Source organism: Chlorocebus sabaeus, chromosome 10 (assembly GCF_047675955.1).
Source record: "Chlorocebus sabaeus isolate Y175 chromosome 10, mChlSab1.0.hap1, whole genome shotgun sequence".
In the NCBI taxonomy this organism is placed as follows: Eukaryota; Metazoa; Chordata; class Mammalia; order Primates; family Cercopithecidae; genus Chlorocebus; species Chlorocebus sabaeus.
Window position 1 is genome coordinate 123,475,385 of NC_132913.1, and position 25,880 is coordinate 123,501,264.

A 25,880-nucleotide genomic window follows, 5' to 3' on the forward strand; every position below is an offset into this window, starting at 1 on the left:
TTTTTGTATCTTTAATCAACATGTAGAAAATTAACAGCCAACCCTTCAGGAACCATTGAAACTCCCCCAGAGTGAGTGTTGGCTCCTTCTAGCAAATTCTTGGTGTGCCGCTCATCAAACTGAGCCCCCTGCGGAAGAGTGGTTGGAGGTGTCTCTGGAGGGCTCAGCACTCCCTGAAATCCAGGCTCCAGGGTCAGGGAAGATCTGACCCGGGCGGGGATTAAGGCCCTGCTAAGGGCAGCAGCAGCGGCGGGAGTCCTTGCGGCATGGAGGCTTGCAGAGATCAGGTGCACCTCCCCCAGCACCTCCCCCAGCAGACACGCTTAGAGACCCTCGGGAACGGGAGGGACCTGAGAATCACAAGCACGGAGCCTCCTCTCTTGAATATCACCCGGGATATCAAAAACCCATCCGCACACCTGGCGAGGACCCTCACCAAGGCGAGCTCCCTGCAACGGTTCATCAAAAACTGCCCAGCTAATGATCGGCTGGGCAGATAATCGGAGGAGAGTTAATTGTAAGGTTCGATATGGCATCTTGTCAGCGGAGATAAGTTGTCACGTTTTCCACTTGAGCTGAAACTAAATGATTGTAAAATAAGTTATGAGTGTCCTTGGGCCTGTCTGCCGGAATGATAGCTAAGAATACATTCCTGGCCCATCAGTCTCAAGCAGGCTGCTTGATATTTATGCGGACGGAATGTTATTTTATTCCCCCTCTAGTCATGCTTGTCAGCTCTCCGAGTGAAAAGTGAAACTGCTGCTTTGACTCATACTTCACATTCCGAAGCTCGGAGAGACTGCAGATTGTGATCATTATTGCTCGTATTATATATTTTTTGGGGTGTGCGTTGAACATTGATGCCCGATTGGGAAGAACTAATGGCTGACAATGAATGTGCGGGATGGTGCCGGCCCATCCTGGTTCAGCGCCGCGCGGCTCAGGACCCCGAGTCCCTCCGTCAAAGCCAGTTTAGATGTGGAGTAATGAGGCGCTCGCTTTTTTAATTTGGCATGGCTTTTTTCTCTTCGTGTCTCCCCTCCCGTACTAACATCGACAGTAGTCGTCTGTCCCGGTGCCCGGTAATTGATACAAAATAAAATGCATTCTTTGTATGCAGCCAGGAGGAGCGGATGGCGCTCCGTGGGCCGGCTGGAGCTCATTTACAGTGTCTCAGGCGGGGCTTTCGGGGCCTCTTCAATTTGAGGAATACCTTGTCAGGCGAGAGGAGTAGTCGGAATGGAAAAGCACAGCGTGGAAGCCTAGTGCGTTGTGATTGCTCATATTTTAAACCAGGGGAATGTTAAACAACTCCTTGAAGGGAGCTCTCAAGACCTAGAAGCCAGGGGCATTCATATTCCCGTGGCGGTGCCCAGCGCCCAGTGGACGGGAACCTGGTCATTCTTACCATGAGAACACTCAGCCCAGGAGAGGTCAGGGCCTGGCCTCCAGGCCAGTCCTCTCTGGTTGGTCCTCACTGGTCTTGAGTCCCAGGTCACACTTCCTGCCCGACTTCTGTCTCCTGCCACGGCCCCCTCAATTCACATCCCATTTCACCGCTGCCATCGCCTTCTCAGCACCGTGGTGACCACTCCCTCCTGCAGCCGGTGCCCCTGCTGCTGCAGCTGGGCCCTCCCACGGGCAGGCATCTGGAACTGGCACCAGAGCTCCCTCCTGTCAAGGCTGTGCGGCTTTCCCCGCTGGCTGTCTGTCCACTCCTGCCAAACCTGCTCCCACTCAGCCCAGCCCAGAGCACGTGGCTTCTCTAAGGGCTTGAGTGCCTCCCTCTTGGGCCACCATAGACACCCCACCTCGGAGTGGTCAGGTGCCACTGGTTGTCTCCTTCCAGCAAGAAAGTTGGAGTAAAATGTCCAAGGCCTGGGTCATAGTGTTGAAGCATTGCCGTGGCAGGAGAACACAGTGGGCAGAGACGCACCCCCCCTGCCTGCAGCATGGCCTGGAAAGTCACTTACTGCCTCAACTCCATGCCTCCAAATGGGGGCAGGGAGGGTGCTTGCGGGCCCACCTTGGAGGCATGGAGTGAGCAGCCTGTGAGCAGCAGATTGGAGCGTGGGCTAGTGCTGCTTCCAGGATCTCAGGTGCTTTGCACACGTCAGTTACTCAAGTCATAGCCTCCTGAGGACGATTACCAGGAGCTCCTGAATGCTGGCCTTGCTTTCTGTTTCCATACTTGAGATCACTGTTGTTTTTATTCCATGACAACTCTGTGTCCTCTGAAAAGCTTGCCTCCCTCTCCCCGCAGTGGCCAGAACAAGGCTCGCATTTTTCTGCTCTTTCTCCCCAGCCCTCTCCTGGGCTTTCTCCTGGTGCAATGACACCTTCGTCTCCCTGTTGGTCCCATTCTCTGGGGCGGCTGGAGGTGGCCTGGGTATGCTCCGCCCAGTGCAGGTGTGCATGCTGACTCTTACACACCTCACTTCTCCCTGCACCTGCGGCCCCTGCCATCGGCGCGCTTGTCGGAGATGTGATTCCCCTTGTCCTTCTTTGTTCAAGTAGCAGGGCCCAGGAAAAATCGTCTTTTATGGAAGGCATCAAGCAAGAAATCTGATAGGCATTCTCTTCACTCCTTAGAAATCAGCCCCGTGGAGACAGGGGTCTTGCCCTTTATTCTCTGAGCGCAGCCAGGTCCTAGGGCATCCTTGGTGCATGGGGACACTCAACAGCGAGATGCTTTCTCCATGTCAATAGACTTCACTCATGGGCTCAGTCGATTGCCTAGAACTAGATTCCAAATGGCTGGAAACTCATAGGATAGTGCTTTGGCACAAAAGCGTGCTTGTGGCAAGTTTTAAAAGTAAGTCGCAAAATTGATACACTGCTGTGTGATACACCAGAAAGCGTCCGTTCCATCCGCCTGTGCAAGTGCCTCTCACACAGAAGTCAGTTCTTTCATAAAACAAATACGTATGGAACCCCATTACTCATCCTGAATATGCTTCAGGAAGGATGTGTGCTGGCGAAGGCGATGCGCGAAGGCCCACCTTCCTGAAGCTCGAGCACTCGCAGGGAGGATGTTCCCTAAACAAAGAAACACTCATGGAGCGTGTCGTGGCCCCATGTGGAGAGAGCCACCAAGCACAGGGGCCTGGGAGGGGCTGGATGTGCCAGTGGCCAGCTTGGGGAAGGCCTCTCTTAGGGCTTCTTCCTTTGGCTTCTGGAGTCTAAAACTTCCTGGTATCCCTTCTGCCTACCTAGCAGAACCCCTCAACACAGTTCCCCATCTAAGGCGGCAGGGATGAGCTGTGTGGATGCTGCCGAGACTGGTGTGACTGCTTTGAACCTTGTCCACTGATGCAGCACCTGCAGGGTGCTGCTGACCCCAGTGGTTGGTGGGATGTGAGCGGGACTGGAGTGAGGCCAGCTGTGGACAGCAGTGCAGAGGGACAGGCCCTGGGGAGTTGCACTTTAAAGAAGGGCAGGAGTCAAATGTCCAGGGTGGAGGTGTGGGGCCAAGGGAGAGTTGCATTAAAAATGTGAGATGACAGGGCTGGGTACGGTGGCTCATGCCTGTAATCCCAACACTTTGGGAGGCCAAAGCTGACAGATCACGAGGTCAAGAGATCGAGACCGTCCTGGCCAACATGGTGAAACACTGTCTTCACTGAAAATACAAAAATTAGCTGGGCATGGTGCAGGAGAATCGCCTGAACCCGGGAGGCAGAGGTGGCAGTGAGCCGAGATCACGCCACTGCACTCCAGCCTGGCGACAGAGCAAGACTCCATCTCAAAAAAAAAAAATGTGAGATGACAGCTCATGTTTAGTGCCGGGTGCTGGGTGAGCGAAGGTGGGGGAGCATCCAGTTCCCAGGGTAGGGGCCCTGTGCCCATGGAGACTGCTGGGACAGGCTGGGGCAGGGTGGGGTGGAGGGTGCCCTCTTCTGATGGATGCCTTTGGTTTTTTGTTTTGTGTTTTTCAGTGAAGTGAAAAGTGAGGTCATCACAGGAATGATGTGGGGCGTGGGGTGTTCGAAGCAGGAGGAGAGGCTGTGAAATAGCCCCCTGGAGAGTGGGAAGTGGGTTACTACAAAAGTGAGGTAGGATTGAAGGGCAGGCCAGAGACCACGGAGGGGTACACTGATCACGCAGAGGTGGCTGGTGTGCACAGCACCACCCTCTCCCAGCCCTGGCCCGTGACGGTGCCAATCACGTGGAGGGCTGGAAGTCAGTGAAGTTGGGGCTTCCTGCTCGGGAGAGGTGGTGGGAGGAGGGAAACTTACAAGGGTGAGTTTCAGGTAGTGTGGGATGCCGCCCGGCTGTATAAGGACAACAGTGGGATGTGAGCAGGTTGGATGTCAGATGGCATGGAACTCAGGGCATAGAGGAGCCATGGGAGTGAAGGCCTAGTGAGCTGGGGAGGCAGGGGTGGGGGTGGCAGTTGTAGACCCCAGAAACTGTGGTTCTTGCTGGTAGCAGGCCTGGGTGAGGGTGGCTGAGGTCCAGGGCAGAAGAGCTTCATGAGGGTGGAGTGGTACAGAGACCACAGTGCTGGAAAGGACACCCAGGAGGTTGAGATGCAGACAGATCAAAATTCCAAATGAGGAGCCTGCGAGAGATTGAAGACTAGAAGTTCTGGTTAAATTCTGTGGGGTTTCTCGCTATTGATATTTTAGGTATTTGAGACTGTTCTTTGTGGCAGGGGTTGTCCTGTGCATTGTAGGGCGTTTTTCAGCACCTCTGGCTTCTACCACCTGATGCGTCTGGCACCTCCACCCCACCCAGTTTGATACCCAGAAACGTCTCCATCCATTGCCAGAGGTCCTGGGTCAGGGTTCCTGGAGAACCGGTGGATCTGTGGGAATCGAGAGTCCCATGGGGCTGGAAGTGCTGGTGTGGAAGAACGCAGAAGGAAAATGCGGACGTGGAGGAAATGCTGGTGGGTTGGCTGTGGTGGTCTCTTAGGGGAGGGTGGGTGGTGGTATTTCCGAGTGCTGTCTCCTTCCCAAGACTGCCACTTAGCTGCTTCCTCCAGGTGAGTCCGGGATTTCTCCCTGAATTATAAATATTCCAAGATATGGAGAAAGCTTGGAAATGAGAGGTCCCTGTCCCTGTCAACTATTTTGCAAAAAGTTTTCTACAGCTAGAAGTGGGAAGGGGCCTAGTAACAGACGTGCCATTTTGATTTCCAGCAACATGAATTCTGAGCTAGGTGCCAGTGAGTCAGGTCACACCCAGGTGGGATTCTGAATTTGATTGTTAAAGAAGTGCTTTGTGTGCATATGGAAAAGGAAGCATGTATTTGAACAGGGAGAGTTTATTAAAGAGAATGGGTAGACATCAAATATATGTCCCTTTGTTGTTTTTAAGTTGTCAAAAATACGTGTGAGTTGGGTACTCATATAGCCCTCAGCAGAGTATTTGACAAGATTGTTCCTTGGTTTCCTCGTAGGCAAGTTCAAAGATATGTGAGCTGAACACAAAGACAGTATGATTTATCTGGGCTCAGTGGTCACTCTCAGAATCTTCCAGGAGTGGATGGTGCATCTGAAGGTGGGAAGCTCTATCTTGACTCCACCCTGTTCACCAACTTTTTCATTGACGTGGATGGATGTACGGGAGTATATGGTCAGAACGGCCAAGCATAACTAAGACAATTGTGAAGAGTAACAACGCATAGGCTTAGAACAGGGAGAGAGACATAAAGAGTGGTGGCCTGGAATAGAGAGCCTAGCAGTAGACCCACCATGCCCGTGTGGAAGCCTGTTGTGTGGACAACATAGCTAATGTTTGTGTTCCAAGTGTCTTAGAAATACTGGTGTACACTCATAAAAACAACCGCTGGATAATGGAGGACAGTTTATGGTATAATGCCCCTGCTGTGGGCTCAGCATTGCACACGTCCCGGGGGAGGCGAGCACTGGTGGTTGCCCTGGGCATGGGTGCAGGCATGCTAGTTAGGTTGAGATAAGCGACTGGCAGCCCTGTGCAAAAGGTCCTAACTGTGGGCTCCATAGGAGTTTAGAGATGAGAAATGTTAGTTTGGGAGAGGGTGTTAAACAGAGTGACAGAAGGAAGGACACACAGTTGGGGATGAACATGGCCTGTCGAAATGAGAGGCCACCCAAGGGACAGAGTAAAATAATAATATAATTTTAATATAATATTACTTAATAGCGGCCCCCGGCGGCAGGAAAGTTGCGTTTGCCTGTTCTGCTTATCTGCCTGCAGGGCTAGGGTTGAGCTCTCTGAGGACAAAGACAGTCACAGTGACCATTGTTTCCCATGGCCTGGCACCAGGCCTGGCAGGGTGGGCTCCTAACACTGAATAGAGAGGATGGGGTAAGGGGGTGAAGACTTGGGAACCCTGGGCAGAAAATATTTAAAATGAGCGAAAGGATTCACTGCCTGGTTTGAGCATTGAATAAATAACACAGGGAAGGGTTGCTTTAGAACCAGGTCATGATCTTGGGGGTCTCTGGATGTCCTACCCCTGAACGTTACGAGACTTCTGAACAGTGTTAAATCATACACAAAAACGAATTAGTCTTACCCTTTTTTCCAGGGTATCTATAACTTTTATCTGATGTTCAGTGGAATCTAGTATTTCAGAAATACGTGTAAGAACCACTACTTTAGAAATATTAGTATTGTAAAAACATGGGACAGCTTAAAAAGTCTGGGAGGAGAGGGACCTCGTGGAGTTGGCTGCACGGTCCAGGCTTGGGGGTGAGGTAAGAACTGGACCGGGGTGAATGGTGCTTAAATGGAGAGCAGGCAGCCAGGGAGCGGCGTTGTGAAAACAGACTGAGCTCAGGGTCCCAGGCTGCTCAAGGCAAGGGACGTGTCTTGTTTAAACCTGCCCGCTCCCACCTCTGCAGTCCCACCGCAACCAAACAGCCGTAGTGCAGGCTCAGGGGGTCTCAGGACTGCTGGCTGCACCTTGGGTCCCGCTGACCAAGGAGGCTTACCAGATCTCCACCGTGGAAAGCAGGAGTTGGGCAGAAGTGGCGGGCAAGTGTCAAGTTTCAAGGGTGAAGCCCAAAGTGATAGCAGAGAAAGCTGCCCGGAATGCAAAGGTCAGAGTGAGTGCTGTTTCTTGGGAGCCGACTGCTGGGAGGAGAGGGTCAGGTGGAGCCAAGCCTGGAACCAGTGTTGGTGTCATGCACATGGAGAATGTCACTGTGGACGTAGGGAGGAGAGGCAGGAAAACGTGGCATCTTGGGTCGGCACAGTTAGCATGATAAGGGAAAGGAAGGCTTAAGGGGGCGAAGGAAGGCACAGTGAAACAGTGTGCCATTTTGAAGAAGCGGTGGTGAGGGAAGCCAGACTTCAAGGAGTCAGGAAGAAACGCAATGGATTTAAACCCTCTATCTGGATAGGAACCTTGTCTGGAGAGGTCTGCGGCGGTTTTGAGCAGACCCGACCGAGCTCTGTGACTTCAGCAAGTTACTTAACTTCCCCCTGTGCCTTGGTTTTCTAATCTGTAAAGTGGAGGTAGTAGGGACACCACGTGCCTCAGCGGATTGCTTAGAGCCCTGAACGCATTGCTGAAGGTAGAGTTTGCAATAGCCCCGATGGATAGTGACCTCGGATGAGTATTTGCTGTTGAGACTGTGGCTTCAAGGGTTAAGGAAATAATTCTTTAAGGAATAATGGGGTTAAGGAAAGGTGTAGGGAAGCAGGTATGAAAGATCTTGGGACCTCTGAGGACAGGAATGGAGCGATGGAGAGGGAGGAATGAGTGAAAGTGACCTGGCCAAGACACGTGAGGATGAAAGGTGGAACCAGGACAAGCTAGGAAGGTTCGTTTAGCGAGAGAGGGGAGCCCATTTCTCTAGGGATGGAGAGAGGGGAGCCTGTTCCCCTAGGGATGGAGAGAGGGGAGCCCGTTCCTCTAGGGATGGAGGAGAGGGGAGCTCGTTTCTCTGGGAATGGAGGAGACGGCGAGAAGACCAGTAGAGGAGCCGTGATGGTGGAGTCACAGCAGTGATGCCCCAGGAAGCTGACAGCCAGATTTCTGCCATTGACGTTACCTCCCACCTGCCACCAGGGGACACTGACCTGCCCGTGTGCCTCTGCATCTAAGGATGTGCGTCCATAGGAAGCACCTCCAGTCTGGTAGAGGGAAAGTCGTTGAGACACTGAATTGCCACATTTCTCGCAACTCCTTAAAGTGGTGAAGGGACCTTCCACCTTTTGTGAGTGAGTGTCCACCCACAAGGAGTGCACACGGTTGACACAGTCGCAGGGGTCTCACGGTGTCCAGTGCCGCCTGGGCTGCCCTGCAGGAGCCCTGGGGTGGCCCTTCACCCCGTTCGCAGAAGAAGCTCCCCACAGCCCTCTTCTTCCACATGTAAAGGGTGTGTGCAATAACGGGTGACGCTTCCCACCGTGCAGAGAGGGGCAAGGAGTCTCTGCTTTAGGGCGGCCAGGAACGTGCATCGGGGTGTTCTTGGGACCATATGTATTTCTCAGATACCTTAAATTGAATGTTTTTACATTTCTCAACATACGATAAAAATTCCTAGAACTTCGCAAGATAAACATATTTTCAATTCATTTTGATTTCCATTATCTTTATATTTGAAATCATGTCATTGTTCTGCTCAAAACCCTGCAGTGGCTCCCCATTTCCCCCAAAGCACAGGCGAGGGTCCTCACGGTGGCCCACGAGCCCCCTCCTCTCCAATGCCACCTTCCACAGGCCTCCCCAACCTGCACCAGCCGCCGCCACTCCGGCCCCCTCTCCGTTTCTGGAACACACCAGGCTCCCTCCTTAGAGCCAGGCTCTGGCTGTTTCTCTGCCCTCATTACCTTCTCACTCCTCTGCCATTTTCAAGTCTTAACTCAGTGTCCCCTGCTCAGCGAGACCTGCCTCAGCTACCCTATTTTAAATGACACCCCCCATCGCTGCCACCTCTCCCAAACCTCCTAGCCTCGATGCCCCGTGTTCCTATTCTGTCTTTCCCATAACTCTTACCAGCTTCTGATGGACTCTAGGCTCTAGCCCGGCTGCCTTGTCACTGCCACTCCACTTTAGAGGGTTCCCGTTGGGGGCAGGAATGTTTTATCTGTTTCTCCTCAATCAGTGGTGGCTCCCAGCATCTCGAAAAGCTGCTGGCTCACAGTCAGTGCTCAAAAAATCAGCTGAATGGGTGCAGCGTGCTGCACAGAACTCTGGCTTTGGACTTAAAGATGCCGAATCGTAAAATAAAAACTTTTCAAGACTCTAGAGGCACGCACCACCTGTTTTTCCAGCACATGTTCAGTGTACTCTTCTGGTTATTTAGTACCGCTTTGGCCTTCTCTTTGATAAAGATACAAATGGACATAATACATTGAGAGTTTCACTTACAGTGAATAATCACGTGTGCACTGGTTTTGAAACTTTTCTAAGTGGCTTCAGTGAATCAAAAATTGGCAGGCCTGCTATATCGACTTCCAAACACTGTCACTGGACATTGGTGAGAGAGAGAAAAAAATAGCATAGAATTTTTCACTGATAATAAAACAAGATGAAGTTACAGTCATCTGTAATATTGAGACCAGAAGAAAGGATCAGGAATCCCTTATCCTGCGCACCCACAGGAGTCAAACCCATTTCAGATGATATTTCCAAATGTATTGTTAAATGCGTCGTTTTCATTTCTAATATATCAAGGTAATTTTAAGAAGAGAAAGACAACTAAAAAGCATAAACTCACCCCTTTCCTTTTGCAGAGCTCCAGTCATGCAAAGGAGAGAAGGAGAACTTATCCATAGCATGCTGGTGATAGAAAAATAAATGCTTGTTTTTAGATAGCGGGTGGCACAGTAAAGCAAGGGGGACTGAGCCCATCTCATACTAGAGGCTCTGGACCTCCAACCCAGCAATGCAGTGATGGGATGTTACTTGCAGGACCCCGTGTGATGTGGGAGGAGCGTGGCTGTGCTATTTCTGCGTACTCTACTTTGTAAGTGCTCACTCTCTGCATTTTTTTGCCTTTTCCGGTCCAACGGCAGACACGGGGCTGGGTGACTCCGTATGCTCCAGCCCCAGTATCTCCAGCACCACCAGCCCCAAGCTCGACCCGCCCCCCTCCCCTCACGCCAACAGAAAGAAGCACCGAAGGAAGAAAAGCACTAGCAACTTCAAAGCCGATGGCCTGTCCGGCACTGCTGAAGGTAAGGGCTCCGGGGTGCCCAGGGAGAGAGTCTCCACTTTGGAAAATACTTTTGTTATTCTTGAAATGTGTGAAATTAGACACCCTTAGCACCACAGGTGCACAGTAATGCTTGTCACCGAATGTGCTTTCTGTTTGCAAGGTGGCGCTAGAGGGCCCTTGGGACCTTTTCATCACTGTCTGTTTCTCATGTATCTCAACCAAATCCGCTCTCACTCTTGGCCGCTGTCGCTGGTAGCTGGTGGGAGTGCTGGTCTCCCAGCTCCGAGCCTGATCCGGTTCTGAGGTCTCGCCCACCCTGGCAGCCTGGGCGAGTGTCCTCCCCAGCCAAGGTGGGCCATGCTGCGTGACTCTGCTGGGGACGGTGCCTACTTCTAGTTTAGGAATCGTCTCTGATATTGGTGACTCTTAACTAACCAGACACCTGCCTTGATTTCAGCTTTTAGCAACGTGTTATGATAAACACCTCTTCTGTTATTGTCCATCAGCTCTTTCTGGTATGTGGGCTCTATTAATATTCCAGTTGTCACCACTCATTGTGAGGTCTCCTCTCACCTGGGTCCTTCCTTCGTTTTTATTGCCACTGATGACTGGACCTGAGCTTCCTGAAGTGGCTCCTCCAAATGAATTCCCTTTTTTTTAATTCCATAGATGCAAGTAGAGACACGTGAGTGCACGCATACACACACACACACACACACACACACACTATGAGAGGTAAAATTAGTGCAGTTGTAACAAAGGAATACTTAAAAGGAAAGATTAACATTTGAGAACCTTGTTGTCAGAACATGAATTGTTGCCTGTGAGACCGGCAGTGGTAAGAGAGTGTGGTGATACCTGTGAGATCGGCAGTGGTAAGAGAGTGTGGTGATACCTGTGAGACCGGCAGTGGTAAGAGAGTGTGGTGATACCTGTGAGACCGGCAGTGGTAAGAGAGTGTGGTTATACCTGTGAGACCGGCAGTGTTAAGAGAGTGTGGTGATACCTGTGAGATCGGCAGTGGTAAGAGAGTGTGGTGATACCTGTGAGACCGGCAGTGGTAAGAGAGTGTGGTGATACCTGTGAGACCGGCAGTGGTAAGAGAGTGTGGTGATACCTGTGAGACCGGCAGTGGTAAGAGAGTGTGGTGATACCTGTGAGACCGGCAGTGGTAAAAGCGTGTCTTCAGCAAGGGTCTCGTGCCCAGGGGAACCTTTATGGCTTCCGTCCTTTCTCTATGGCTGCCACGCTTTTTCCAGATACTCTGCTCCGTTGAGGGTTCAAACCTGCGAGCTATCAGACAGTGGCCACATTAGAGGGAGTGGCCCGTCCCCTCCGCATATCCGAGCGGAGTGCGTGAACCCAAGGTGCATGTGTTAGCAGGGAAGGGGCAGAGCGTGGGGTGTGTATGTGTTCCGTAACGCCCGAGGCGGGGAGCATCATTTCTTTCATCATCAGGAAGCTGAAGTTCAGAACTCCGAGTAGCCCGCCAGCCTCTGCAGAACGGTTGGAGGCCTTTCTCCTGCACGACATTTCTTCCCGTTTTGCCTCCTATAAGCTTTCTGCTAACATATTTAGGCAATAAAAACTGATTTTTCAGCCGGGCACGGTGGCTTACACCTGTAATCCCAGCATTTTGGGAGGCCAAGGCAGGAAGATCATGTGACGTCAGGAGTTTGAGACCAGCCTGGCCAACATGATGAAACTCTGTCTCTACTAAAAATACAAAAATGAGCTGGGTGTGGTGGCGCACACCTGTAATCCCAGCTACTTGGGAGGCTGCGGTGGGAGAGTTGATTGGATCCAGGAGGTGAAGGTTGCAGTGAACTGAGACCACACCACTGCACTCCAGCCTGGGCGACAGAGTGAGACTGTGTCTTTGAAAAAAAAGATTTTTCTCGTGTAGTGGTGAGTGAGGATAATTCCATTAAGTCAGCGATGGTGGAAAGTAATGGTTACGGGTCAGAGCAGCCACAGGTGCCACTGACCTTCCCACTGAAAACAGATTCAGCCACAAGCACTTTGTGTTGGTAAGACTCCTTCAGACAACCGTTTGGCAAAAATCACCCTGGCAAGCACGTGCGGCCACCCGTCCCTGATTGGGAAGAAGGTTAGCCTCCCCCAGGGTGGGCAGCCTGTGCCCTCCACACCCCCAGGCTGCACACACAGGGGCAGGGGTTAGATTCCCTTTAGGGTCAGGCCGTGTGCTCATTTTCACAGGTACACGTCGTCTTGCATTTGTTGTGTGTTTCCAGTCGAGGTCTGTGGTTTTTTTTAATGCACAGCCTGGTAGGAACTGACCGTTGCCACTTAGATACACTTTCGTTATCCCACCCACGTGTTGACTGCTGTGTAAACAAGTGAATAAGCGGGGGAGGGCGCTACCATAAATCAGTAGCATTTCTGCACATTTAATTGAGCAGCTGGTACTACCCAGTGTTCCCTTCAGCACAGGTGCGTTTGAAGGAAGTTTGACAAGTAACCGTGACCATGTTGGATGCCTGATGTTTCGAGTCCACTTGCTGAGTGAGTGGGATGGTATGTGGGTGCCAGGCAATAGTGGATACCAAGGCTGAGACAGGGGCTGTGTCCAAGCAGCAACTGGGGACCCCTTTCCTTAAAGGGTCTTACTGCTGAAGTGGTAACACCAGCAGAAAAATTTCAGGCACTCCAAGATGAGGAAATGGCAAGTGTCTCAAACATGGATGTGTAAGTGGGTGGCGTGTGTTTGGAAGTCCAAGGTAGAGGTTTCGAGGGAACCACCTACTCTCTAATTAGGAGAGTCTGGTCTCTATGTCAGCGGCTATGACATCTTTCCAATAGAAAATAAGTCATAAATTATTTATAAAAAGAAAATGTATCATTTTTCCCTGGGAAAAGTTACCTATCAGACTACAAATGAGTCACTTTTATGAAACAGTCTATATTTCATTTTTTCAAAGCCATGTTTTCCCCCCAAATTGTAACATCTCTAAAGTCAGAACATATCTTATCATTGTAGATTCAATGGTATACGATGTTTTTGATAGTTTTATTTACTGTTAATTCCTTGAAAGTACATTGTGTAAAACACCCAAATTAAACATTCTGTTCTTGAAAGTAAATCTAGTTATATATGTTTTGTTTTATTTTATTGATTGATTGATTGATTGATTGTATTTTTTGAGACAGAGTCTCACTCTGTCACCCAGGCTGGGTGCAGTGGTACGATCATGGCTCACTGCAGCCTCGACCTCCCAGGTTCAAGTGATTCTCCCACCTCAGCCTCCTAAGTAGCTGGGACCACAGGCAGGCACCATGACACCTGACTAATTTTTTGTATTTTTGTAGAAACGGAGTTTCACTCTTTTGCCCAGGCTGGTCTTGAAATCCTGCAATCCTCCCACCTCAGCCTCACAAAGTGCTGGGATTACAGGCATGAGTCACCACACCTGGCCTGTATTTTATGTTTTAAGAATACTATTCAATTATAAGAAACCATTTCTGCTTCTCTTTCCTGCAAGGCTCTGTGACTGGTTACTACTAGTGTGTTCTCTGTCGCCTGACCAAGTGCTGAAAAGTTAGAATTACAGATACAAAAAAATTGTATAGAAGATATGTATAAAGTAGTTGAATTTTATGGTTTTTAACATAACCTACTGGAACAAATAACTAGGTTCAAATCTCTTTAGAGTATAAGAAAAATAAAATTCCATTGAAGTCAGCAAATTCTTCAGGGTCCTTTGAATCCATTGGTCAGTAGAATCCACTGAAGTCAGCTGATGAATCTGGAATGGGATGGGGCTCGCAAGCTGGCTCACTGAGGGGAGTCTTCCTGGGACTGTCTGCAGAGGTGCGGGGAGAGCAGTGGATTTGGTGTAGAACCTGGGGTGTAATGGGGTGAAGAGAGGGCAACTATCTGGGAAAGCTTCCAGCTAGGATCTGTGGCCTTCGAGAGAGACACATCCAGCTGTGGTGACCGGGAGGGTGAGGGTGACCTCACTCTTCTCCCTCCCACTGGTCTCCAGTGGCCCCTCCTTGACCAAATCCAACCAGAAGCCCAAAGGCCTGAGAGCCCACGATGCCAGTTCACACAGTTGGCTCCCAGGACCAAGACAAAACCAACGGAAGCCGTAGAGTGTTCGTCTTTCACAGCACCTCCTGCAGCCTGTGCCATGCCACTCTGCTGGTGGTCCGCAAGCACAGGAAACGAAGCCTCTAGAGGGCACGGGTGTGTGCTCCCATCCATCATCCCCCAGGGTCTGGCTTTAGCCTGGCCCAGGGAGCCCTCGCGGCTTCCTGAACAGACCTCAGCACCCTTCCCCAGCTGTGCGCGACAAGGACCCTGCCAGAAGGTCTTCCTAGACTCCCAGCCAGGCGCAGAGGTTCTCACTCTGGCTGTTTCTTACCTCTGTGGCGCGCTTATTCAGAAAGTAAAGGCTAATGATAGGAATCATCAGTATCTGCTGCTGCAAACCCAGAAATGCTGTGTCTGCACAGGGCTGTCAGGGTGACCAGTGGAAATAGGGCCGTTCCTGCCCTTGAGTTTCTCCCTGCACAGGTCCTTGCTGTGCTCTTTTTACTGAAGAATGGCCACTTTGTTCTGCACCAGATGGCAGAGGGTGTCAGACCCCAGCCTAAGGAGAGCATTTATTTTCTTAGGTTGACAATTTAACATGAATCGGATGAATCTGGAAAGTTACAGGAGCAGGGACTGTGACTGGAGAATCCCTTACCTTCTTGTGTATATTTTGTGTCCTGAGGATTACCAGGAGATGTGTGGATGACGGAGCCCGCCACTAGGCTCTTACATCGCAGACGGGCTGCTGTGCTGCCTGGTCATTGTAGACCAGTGGAAGGAACTTGAGATGTGACTGGGCAGGATGGTGACGGGGCCTGAAGCCCATGCGTGGAGGGAGCATGCAGTGACTGGAGAAAAGGGTGGTGACGAGGATGAGGGCCATGAGGCATGGTGACTGTGAGCAGCTGGTGGAAGGTCTGCCGAGTGAAGGGCATCCCGACTTGTCCTAGATGGCCCAGGTGGTAACCATGGGACCTGATGGGTGGAAGCCTCAAGGAGATGTATTTTGGTTCTGATATTAAAAGCTCTAGGAAAGGCTCTATGAACCAGGGCCACCTGAGAGGGAGTGACCCTGACTCTGCATGGGGTCTGCATGGGTTGGACCATGGTAGAGGAACCCAGGCTCTGGAAGGTGATTGCGCCACGGCTCTGGATTCCTGACCAGGTCCGAGTTTAAGGGTGTGTTTCCAGGGAAAAGCACCTGGAAAAGATCTGGGATTTTCCAGATCTTTAATGGCTTGTCACCTCTTGGCATTGTCTTTGAATTACAATACTTTCTGGGCATCTTCTTATCTCAGGTCCAGTAGTGAGGTTGTCATTGCTAAAATGAACGGTCTCTGCAGTCCCATTCTGTGGCCCCGAACCTAGTGGTTCTCGTTAGTTTTATAACATTCATGCAAGTTTGCATCAAGTGCTAATTTCCCTGTTTCCCCAGTGAAAAGGCTGAAGTAGAGAGAGGTTAAGTGGCTTTCTTGTCCAGGGTCAGATTGCTGGTAGGTGACAGAACTGTCTCTTGATTCTCTGCCTCAAACTCTTTCCACCAGGCAAAAAGCAAGTCTTTGAGGTATGTGGAGCTGCTTTTGAATCTGGGAGTGGGGCACACTGAATAGCTTCCTTGATATTTCTCAGATTCCATGTAAAGACACTGACTTTTATATGTCTCATAACATCTAGAAGTTGTGTAGCAAAGATCTTTCTTTAAAAATGCAGGACCGGGCTGGATTTACCCAATCTTATTATACGAGAGGGTATGCAGAAATCCTGGTGTTTTCCCCCCCTTGGGTTCACAGCGCTTTGTTCTGAAGGTCTCAGAAGGGAATTTATTTTATCCTTCTCATCTTGTTCCTTTGGTTGTTCATTCTGGTCTTTATCGCACCATTGTGTGGTTGATCCTGGATGGATATTGAAAGATTCTCCTGTAGAGGGTAAGTCACAAACGGGCCTCTCACTGTTATGGTAGAAAATGAATTGCTCATCACAGCTGCACTCACTGAGCAATGAAATGTTGACAAATTTCATTAACTCCAGAGTTGCAGAGGTCACCCAGGACTTAGTTTCCCTTCACTCTTTCAAAGGAGAACCTGAAATTTTGGATCATTTTATTCTTTCATCAAATATGAAGCAACCACCACAGGGAGAGCGTTGTGTGTTTGGCTCCATGGGAGACGTTGAGAAACGAAACTCAGTTCCTCTCTCTCTCCAAGGAGTTTAGAGCCTGATTATGGAGATAAGACATGCAAGAAACTATAACGAGGATGTCAGGCAGAATATTCGAGAAAGGCATGGGAATTCAGAAGAAGCACAAAAACGCACTGAGTTGTAAAAGTTAGGGAAGGCTAACCTGTTGTAGAGCTTAATTTTTATTGTGCAGATTGAGCACATAATGGTTATCTTATTTAACAAAACTGCAGAAAGCATTACTTTTTCATTAAATGTTGCCTATTTACAACTGTAAACGCCAGTGGTGGTGGTTTAATTAGTCACAAAATGGAGTTTTGTTTTTACTTAGATGCTAAGAAACAGATGTTGCTCTTCTTGATCAGTTACCTTTGACCTTAGGACTTTTTTTTTTATATTAATTAGTTGATGTTTTGGAAGGCACTTTGGAGAGAAATTAAAGAATCGTACATGTGTAACGTACGATTTTTTTTTTTCCTTGCATACTCATTATTACAGAAAAGCAATACGTGGGTGCGTGGAAGCTCTCAGTTCATCTGTAACCATCCAGTTAGATGGACTATCATGCAGCTTGAGCCATTGCTGGGTAGTTTGGGGATTTCGCATGCCATGATTGGGAGGACAGTGTGTTTGTTTTGTTATTTAGAATATAACAAGGTTGTAAGAGTCTTATTAGCACAAGATTCTCATCTGTTCTCACTCCTGGGGTGCAATTAGTATGCACGTGATGGTGAGCACATGACTGGCAAGGTGTCAGGGCCCGGAAACTGTTACCTTCCAGGTTTATATCTGGTCTACAGGGGATTTCACATTGAATTCTGTGTTATTTGGAGGAAGCTGGAGGGGAGATCCAGTTACACGAGTGTTAATGTCATTCCTCCCTCGGGTTTTCTCCTTTTCATCTCCGTCAGCGTTCCACTGGCACCTCCCGTGTCTGCTCCATGTTTACCATTGGCAGCTACCCTGGAAAGGGAACAAGAAGTCTCCACAATCAGCTCCATTAAAAACTGTATAATCAACAGTACTTTTTGATACAATAAGGACTTGTTAATGAAACTTCCTTATTGGTGAACCACTGGTTAGTGCATCTGAACAGTTAAGTTGAACAGTTCATTATAGCAAATGTGGAAAACCAAGAATCAGAACATTTTCCTGGGAGATACACTGGCAATGCAGTCATTTGACTCTGCTAAGGGTATCGGGAGACTGGCTGGGTTTCCTCACCCTTGAGCTGTCATGTATCCTGATGGACTTGCCTCCTCCCCACAAACTAGATGACTTTTCCAAAGACAGTTTGCTCTCAGGTTGTAACTCCAGCTTCCAAGAGAATGAAGTTGCTGAAATTGAGTAGATCATCTCTGTTTACTCTAGACATTGACATTGTAGATTGGGCACAGTTGACTCAAAAGCCGTCCTGCAGGGTACGGTCTGGCCGCCACAAACACACACAAGCTGTAAGCGCTCTCACATCCTTTGTGGAAGCCGGCAGGTCAGAAGTAAACAAAGATGAGTCGATCACAGCAGGGGCAGCCAGAACAGAGGATTCCCATCATGATGAACCGATGCACAGAAGGATTTTTGGTAGTGTGGTTTTGTTTGTTTGTTTGTTTTTTTAATTTTTTTAAGCACACGCAAACTTAAAGGGGTTAGATTCAGGTCCAAGAACGTTCATTGAGCACCTACTGCACTCAAGAGTTTTGTCTGATGCTGGATGGGACGTTAACTGAAGCAGCCCAGCCATCAGGACGCACATAGACCAGTAGAGAAAGTAGAAACACGCTGGGAAACTTGGATATGCAGGAGCACAGGGCACCCCCAGCTGCCCGGAGGACCTCAGGGAGGTTCCACAAAGGGCAATAGACACTCACACACATTCTATAGAGAATAGAGAATGAACTATCTGCTATTCCAAGGAGGAAAAAAAGAAACAATCTGAAAAGTCAGTACAAACTAAATCTTGTAAGGAGGTGGCTTGGAGCTCCTGGGGGTACCTAGGCAACTCCTGACGCACAGAAAAGCGTTTGAGCTCCTTAGCCTCCTGCTCCACAGAAGCATAAACTCGCCTTTGAAAAATGCTGACTACTCACACGGTCACTTTCTAAGATACAGAAATGTGACGGACCTCACCTCCTTTTTTTAGCTAGACTTCGAGATTCTCTCCTGCAAGTGAGGCTCGGTTAGCATGAGCTGCTCACAGGCTCCGGTGTCCACCAGCAGAGAACTCAGGACACCATGTTTTCCTCTGTGCACTCTGGGAGTAGAATTCGGGCTAGCTTGGGAGACCCTGCGTTCGTCGACTTTCATCAGAATCTAGGATCTGTCTTGAAGTCTTTTCTTGATGGTCTCAAAATGTTTGAGCTCTCAGGCTCTTCGTATGTCATTTAAGCCACGGTGAAATTATGGTCCACTCCGACCAAGGTCCTGAAGCCGGAAGAGGGGCTGGTTCTGGCGGCCAGTGCTGTTCAACTTGTGTCTTCCTTACTATTCTAAATCCTCATCTACTCTTTTATACTTTCTCAGCTGCATGTATTTTACACACAAAGTACAGGGATGCAGACTGAAACGTTCAGCAGCAAGGTATGAGAGGTTCTCATCTCACGCACGAGGGCATTTTTCTCGGCCTCAGCAGCCCTCAGATGTTCCCATGCTCTGTTAGACACGTGCGGCCTGGGCTTCGGGAAGTAGAGATGCCCAGGGGGTTATATTTTCAGATGTTCTAGCTGAGCTCGCTTTGTCTTTCCTCCCAGCCCTGGCAATAATGAAACTAGGCAGTGTTTTATCTCACAGGCAGTGGCGACTTCGTTCCTCTGTCTAAAGATGTAAAACAAAAGGGATATTGACTAATGTAAAACTTAGTCTGTGTGGAAGCAACTTGGCAAATGGGGAGGATGAAATAAAATTGCACCTACCATTTGTCTTAGCCTGCCATATCAAAATGCCACAGACTGGGGGCTTAACCAGCAGAAACTCATTTCTCATGGTTCTGTAGGCTGCGAAGTCCAAGATCACGGTGCCAACTGACTCTGTTCCTAGGGAGAACTCTCTTCCTGGCTTGCAGGTGGCCCTTTGTTTGCTGTGTCCTCGTGTGGCCCTTCTGTGGTGTGTACACACACAGAGAGACCCAGTCTCCAAATACCAGCACGTTGGTGGGGTGAGGAGTTACAGCTACGACATGTGAATTTTGGGGGAGACAAACATTCAGTCTGTAAAACCATGCGACTTTCTATTCCTGGTTGTGGGATTAATGTCCCTGTGGCCCCCACCCACCCACTCACCCACCCACCCACTCACCCACCCACCATATGCCATTTAAGGAAAATATTTCATGGACTCTCTCAGGTCAGAAACTGCTTGGACAGATCACAGCTGTCCTTTCCCCTTCACTCTTCCCTCCCGAGTCTTGGATTTGTTGTCAGGAGACATCATCCAATGCAAAGGAAGGACACCATGGATTTACTGCCTGCTCGTAAATGTGCGCTACCTCATTGCATCCTTAAAACAGCCCTGTGTGGTGTCGGCAGGTGTGTGGTGGCATTTCTGTTGTCACAAATGAGGAAGAGGGTTGAATAAAGTTGAGTAATTTGCCCAAGGCCAGTAGATGAGTGGCCTCTGGGACTTGGAAGTCTGTATTTTGCTTTGTATTTCATCTGTTAACCTGGAAAAGGCTTCAGGGGATTGGAGTGGGAGGAGAGCCTTCTGCAGGCCTCTGACTCTCAATCCTGTGGCTCTCAGAGTTGCTTCTCCCTCTGTACATGTCCATTTCTGCAGCACAGCAGGGCCGTGCCCACGGATCCCCACCACTGCCCTTGAGAACTGGGAAGCAGTCATTCCTTTGCTGGGTTTCTCAGGAGGCCTGTTGGGTTGTGGTATGGCTTCCTTGCAAACAGTGCACGCACACTGATACGTTTGTTAAAAAAGATGTAAATCGCTGCTTCAGCTGCTTTGCTGACAGTTAGAAACCACAGGATTAGATGGGCTGTGTTACAAGGGGACATCTCTTGAAATTTTTTTGGACTTACGGACATTTAATTCAAATGCAGTAAACCCAGTTTTCCTGTTCGTTTTAAGATTGATACGCCTTTTTTTTTTTTTTTTTTTTTGGATGAGGCAAGTGTATTTGTGTTCTTTATGAGATGTGGTCTCACTGTGTTGTCCAGGCTAGTCTCAAATCCCTGGTCTCAAGAGATCCTCCCATGTCAGCTTCCTGAGTTGCTGCCATTTACAAGCATGTATCACCACAGCCAGCTAGAGTGAGCATTTTTAAGGGCAGTTTGAGGTTGGAGGGAGGAGGATGGTGATTGATTAAGCCCCCCCATCGTTCATTTGAATCCTGCATCGCTGATTTAAGTGTTAATCAAATGCCTGTCTCGCCTGGCCGCGAGGTCCGATCATAGTTACTGACTCGCTCTCGTTTTATCACGATGTATTATTCATGCTTTGGAGAAGGTGTAGTTGAGATAAACTTTGTGTGTTTATTTAGTAATCTTTGCTAATACCCCCTTGGCTTTCCACTCCACCCCTTTCTCATCTCAGACATACCACAGGCACCAGGGTGTGGAGCCAATGAAAGGACAGGCGCAGTGAACGCTCCGGCAGGCATCGCCGTGCACGCACACACAACTTCACAAGGGCCTCTTGTGCACGTGGGACATGGAGAAAATTGGCCATTTGTCTGTGGGGTAATGGGCTTTGCTGCAATATGAAAATCTATCAAATGGGTAAAATCAATGACATTGTATCAGAGTTCATGAAAAGTGCCTACTGCACACAGTTTAATTCTATTTAATTTTTTTAAGTGGAAAAAAGCAAAGGAAAAATGTTTTAGTTTTCTCTTAAGCTGATTTCGCTCTGCTTTTTCTTAAAAGTGCCTTTCTAGTTGCCACACAGTGATGTGATCATTATCTGCCACCTCGTCGCCTTGCTGCCTCTGCATGCAGTAAAATACAAAAAAAAGAGAGCAAGAGAAAGCAGGGGAGCTTGTGAAGTATGACTCCCTATCCCAAGACTCATTGCCTGCGATTCGTACCGCTTGACAGTAATGATCTTATTACAGTACTGTGGACCTTGAAGAGATTTCATGAGGAGAGTGAAAGGACGAACCTCCGTGTAATCAAGTGGCGCTGAATATTCCACGCGTTTTTGATCACACACTGATTGGGCACAGTTTTAGCCCATCTTCTAGTCAATTATGCATGGCCCCTGTGCTCCTCGAATAGTCGGAAACATTGATGGCTGTTGTCTGGGTTTTGGCAGGCAGCCAGGGGTTTGAAGTGCCTTGTACATCGTCATCCCAGGATAAGTGCTTTTTAGTTGGAATTGATTACCTTTCTTTGGGTTTTGCTTAATAGCAAAACTGCGTTTGGAGAGGGCTTCAGGTGAAAAATGGACATATTAGCCATTGAGAGCATCCGAACTCCTAGTCAATTTTTAGGCTTCCGTTGTTTCCATCTAATTTCTGTTTAATGATACAGTGTTTGATAATATTTAAGATATCTCACCGCATTTGCCGCTGAGCACACATGTTGAGCGTCGAGGACAGATTCAATTATGTGGCCGCCGTGTTCAGGTTCCCGGATTGATCCGGGGGAGGCTCCAAGCTTTGAGGAGATCTGGCGGTTAGTTTCCATCTTGGCATAAAAGCCTTAATTATCTAAAGATATTTTCATCTGCAGGAAAATAGGCAGAGAATTCTTCCTACTGTTAAGTGGTCACTCCATGTGACCGTGGAGCTCATGTCAGCATTGCTGGGTTTGGGCTCAGCCTGCTACCCTGTGCCCAAAAGGCTTTTTCCATTGTTTCCTCCCTCCCCTTGCGATTGATCTTGAAGTCTGGGGACATTTGAAAGGATGGGATTGTTTCCTACCAGAATGAGGCATGATGTTGCCTGTTAGGAAAGTCAGACAATTAAACCAATGTTACTATGTAGAAGTGAAAACTGGTATAAACCAAGTCTTTTTGCCTCCTTATGTTATGCTGTTAATTCCGATTCTTGTCTTAAGGACTGTCTTAGAATTATTAGGACAATTTCTAAGGTTTTTTTTTTTTTTTTTTTTAACATTTTGTGCAAGGCTTGAGGAATTGGACACCCCAGAGTATGTGATCACTGTGAGATGTCTCTCAAAGTCTGTCTTGAACTTGCCAAGACACGCTGCCTGGGGGCCTCTGGTCACTAAGCTGATGTGAGGGATGAGAGTCCTAGCATTGCTCCAGCAGGTATTTCAGTCACTTGATTTGACTCTTCTTAATTAAATAAATAGGTAGCTTTGTTCTTTGGCTTGATTTTTCATTTGGATCTTTCTTGCTTTCTTCAGGTAGGAATGATTTTCCCCTTCAGTTGGTTTTCTGCAGAAGCCATGATGCACTGTAGGCATGGTTACCAGAACACCCCTGAGAGAGCTGACCAGAATTTCTAAGTTCGTGTTCCATGCGTACACACGCGCGCGCGCACACACACACACAGTGGTATTTTTTTTCTTTCTGAATTTCATGAAAATAAAATATTTTCTACCAGAATACACATTGAGCGATGCCTCTTTCAGAGAGGAAATCAATCTCAAAACAGAAACTCATAGTTGACAATCTATTAGCAATATCATCACAATCAATTATTGACTATTGCCATGTGTCAGGCACTGGGCTTAAATGCTTTGCACGCAGCGTCTCATAACCCTCACAAGAACCTGGGAGGTGGGTGCCATTATCCGCATTTTTATAACCGAGGTTACCGAGGGTCATAAAGTTTAAGTAACTTGCTCAAGGCCATAGACGTAGAAAGCGGCGATAGGGCCACCGATCCAGGCAAGGGCAGCAGTGTTCGCTGCCTCTGACGCGTCTCCACAGTGACCTTCCCTCCCCTTGGAAGGGGTGCTTGTCTTTTCAGTGGTCTTGCCTCCAAATCTTGGCTTGTCTAGGATTCTTCCTACAGAAGAAGTTCATATAAAATAAGGGGTTTTATTATGGGTTATCTGAAGAGTGTTTCTTAATTTTAATAAGTTAATATTCCAACCATAAAAACTTCTGACATTTTACCCAAGGCTGTGCTTCAGCAGATTGACAGAAGGCGTTTTTACAGCACTTGGAAAATATCAGATCCACGAAGAACAAATGATCAAAGTTTCAAAGGCTGTAATTTTGGAAAGCTGGCATATATAATGATGATCTCTTTGCAGCCTGGTAATTTTACCTGGGCAAGTAAATCCATTTCTCACATTTAAGGAGAATCAAAGAGTCAGTAAACATGCAGAAACTCTTTTAGCTGTGAATGCAGAGTCACTCTTACAGTGAACATATAATTACTTCAACAGGCCAATTAATTCAGCCATTTAAGATCTGTAACTATTTTCTTGATTTTCCGCCCCAAATATTACTTTATTCTGCACAACGTGGGGACATCAACTGGGAGGGTCATCGCTAGGAGGTCAGAAGGAAGAGGGGATGATTCATCCAATGAGGCACTGCTGTTGTGGGGTGTTGGTTTGAAGAACTCATACATGGTAAAAGTAACTTGTGTTATCATTGGCTCTAGGGGACTACCGAAGATAGGAATTTTCAACCTCCCTCTTCCTCGTCTGCTCTCCCAGGCTCATTGAAGGGACATAGAGAAGGTTTAGGCCCTGTTTCCTTTTGAGCAGCACAGAAACACCTGCCCAGTCCATCCGTGGAAGGGCAGAACCAAAGCCAGCCCTTGGTTGCCATTCTTTCCAGACTTCCACCATTGTGTCCCGAGTGGTTCCAGAATGTCATTGATGGGAAATTGGTTTTCTTTCCTTTTGAACATTCAGAGATGAATATGTTACGTCATCAGTGACTTGTTGCCTTCTATTTCTGATAGCCCATCAGCTTAGTTTGCCCAGGAGAACTACTTTTTCCCAAGTCCTTTTACTTGAGTTCTGAGACAAGATTTGATACCCATTTGTTCATAGGCCAAATCCAGTTCTTGTTTGAATTCTTTTCCCAACCCCTAAAAAGCATTTGAAAACACTCCTCCACACTGTTCAGATGAGTGATGTGCGGGCATGAGGAGACATTCCATGAGCCTGCAGAGTCTCTGGAAGTGTGCTCTCTGCTGCAGGGCCGTTTGCTGGGAGAGGAAGCTGGCCTCGGGGGTCTCCCAGGATGCTGGGGCTGGTGGAAGGGGCAGGATGGGGGGTTATGGAAGTGCCCAGCAAGGGGAAACTGCAGCAGGGTCTCTGTACAGGTGTGCAAAGGACCAGTGCTGCTGCAGGGAACACGGCTGGGAGGGCGTCCACCGTGGCCGGGGGCCAGGCAAGGGGCTCCTCTTCTTACTAGGCCCCCTCCTTTTGTCCAACTCCTCCTCTCCAGCACCAACCTCCCATCACTTTCTATATTCTGGCCCCTTTTTCTCCTTTCCTTCTTTCTGTTCCATTCTCCTTTTTCCTGTAAGGCTGTCCTTGCTTCTCTTATTTAATTTCTCTTCTTTTCCCATCCATAACTTCATCATTGTCTTTTTCTCCCTTTCTTATTCCCTTTTTTTCTTTCTTTTTTCTTTGAACTTTTTTATTGTGGCAAAATACAGTTGTGCATCACACTGCGACATTGTGTTCAATGATGGACCACGTAATGTGACGGTGGTCCCATGAGATTAGAGTACCATGTCCTTACTGTGCTTTTTCTGTGGTTAAATGTTTAAATACACACTTCCTGTTGTGTTACCACCACCGACAGTATTCGGTATAGTCACATACTGTATGGGTTTATGCCCTGGGAGCAATAGGCTCTGCATACACCCTGGGCATGTGGTAGGCCACACCATCTAGGCTTATGCGTGGACTCTGTCACACGATGACAGAATCGCCTAACAACACGTTTCTCAGAATGCATCACTTAACGATGGGGATACATGGCTGTATGTAACACAAAATTTGCCATTTTAATCATTTTTAAGTGTTCAGTTCAGTGCCATTGAATTATATTTGCACATTCACAGTGCTGGACAACCATGACCACCATTCCCAACACATTTTCTTCACTCCAAACAGAAACCTGCTAACCACGAAGCAACAACTCCCCAGCCCCGACTTCTCCCAGCCCCTGTGACCTCTGATCTGTTTTCTGTCTGTGAATTTGCATCATCTGGATATTTCATATAAATAGAATCATGTGATAGTTGAATATGGATCTTTTTGTGTCTGGCATCTTATATTTGGCATGATATTCCATGTTGTAGCATGTGTCCATACACCACTCTTTTTTAAGGATGGATAATATTCCATAGTGTGGATTTACTACATTTTGTTGGTTGACGGACACTTGGATTGTTTCCAACTTTTGGCTATTGTGAATGATGCTGCAGTGAACATTGTCATACGAGTATCTGTTTGAGCCCCTGTTTTCAGTTTTTTCAGGGTATAAACCTAGGAGTGGAATTGCTGGGTCGTCTGGTAACTCTGTTCAGCTTTTCAAAGAACCACCAAATTCTTTTTTTTTTTTTTTCTTTATTTCTTCAAAAACAAAATAATAAAAAGGATACATGCACAGGTCGTGCAGGTTTGTTACATAGGTATACATGTGCCATGGTG

The 25,880-nt window shown here is 48.2% G+C and overlaps 1 protein-coding gene across 9 annotated transcripts in view; it reads left to right on the top strand.

Moving 5' to 3' along the window:
- AGAP1 (ArfGAP with GTPase domain, ankyrin repeat and PH domain 1) overlaps positions 1 to 25,880 on the top strand; it is a 642,723-nt gene that overhangs the window by 466,314 nt on the left and 150,529 nt on the right. For 8 of the 9 annotated variants that reach the window (XM_007966740.3, XM_007966741.3, XM_007966743.3 and 5 more), the window contains one exon: positions 9,961 to 10,122. The exons of the other annotated variant lie outside the window; for it this stretch is intronic. In XM_007966740.3, the coding sequence (XP_007964931.1) occupies positions 9,961 to 10,122 (162 nt within the window). The remainder of the gene's footprint in view (positions 1 to 9,960; positions 10,123 to 25,880) is intronic. 9 annotated transcript variants of the gene reach the window in all.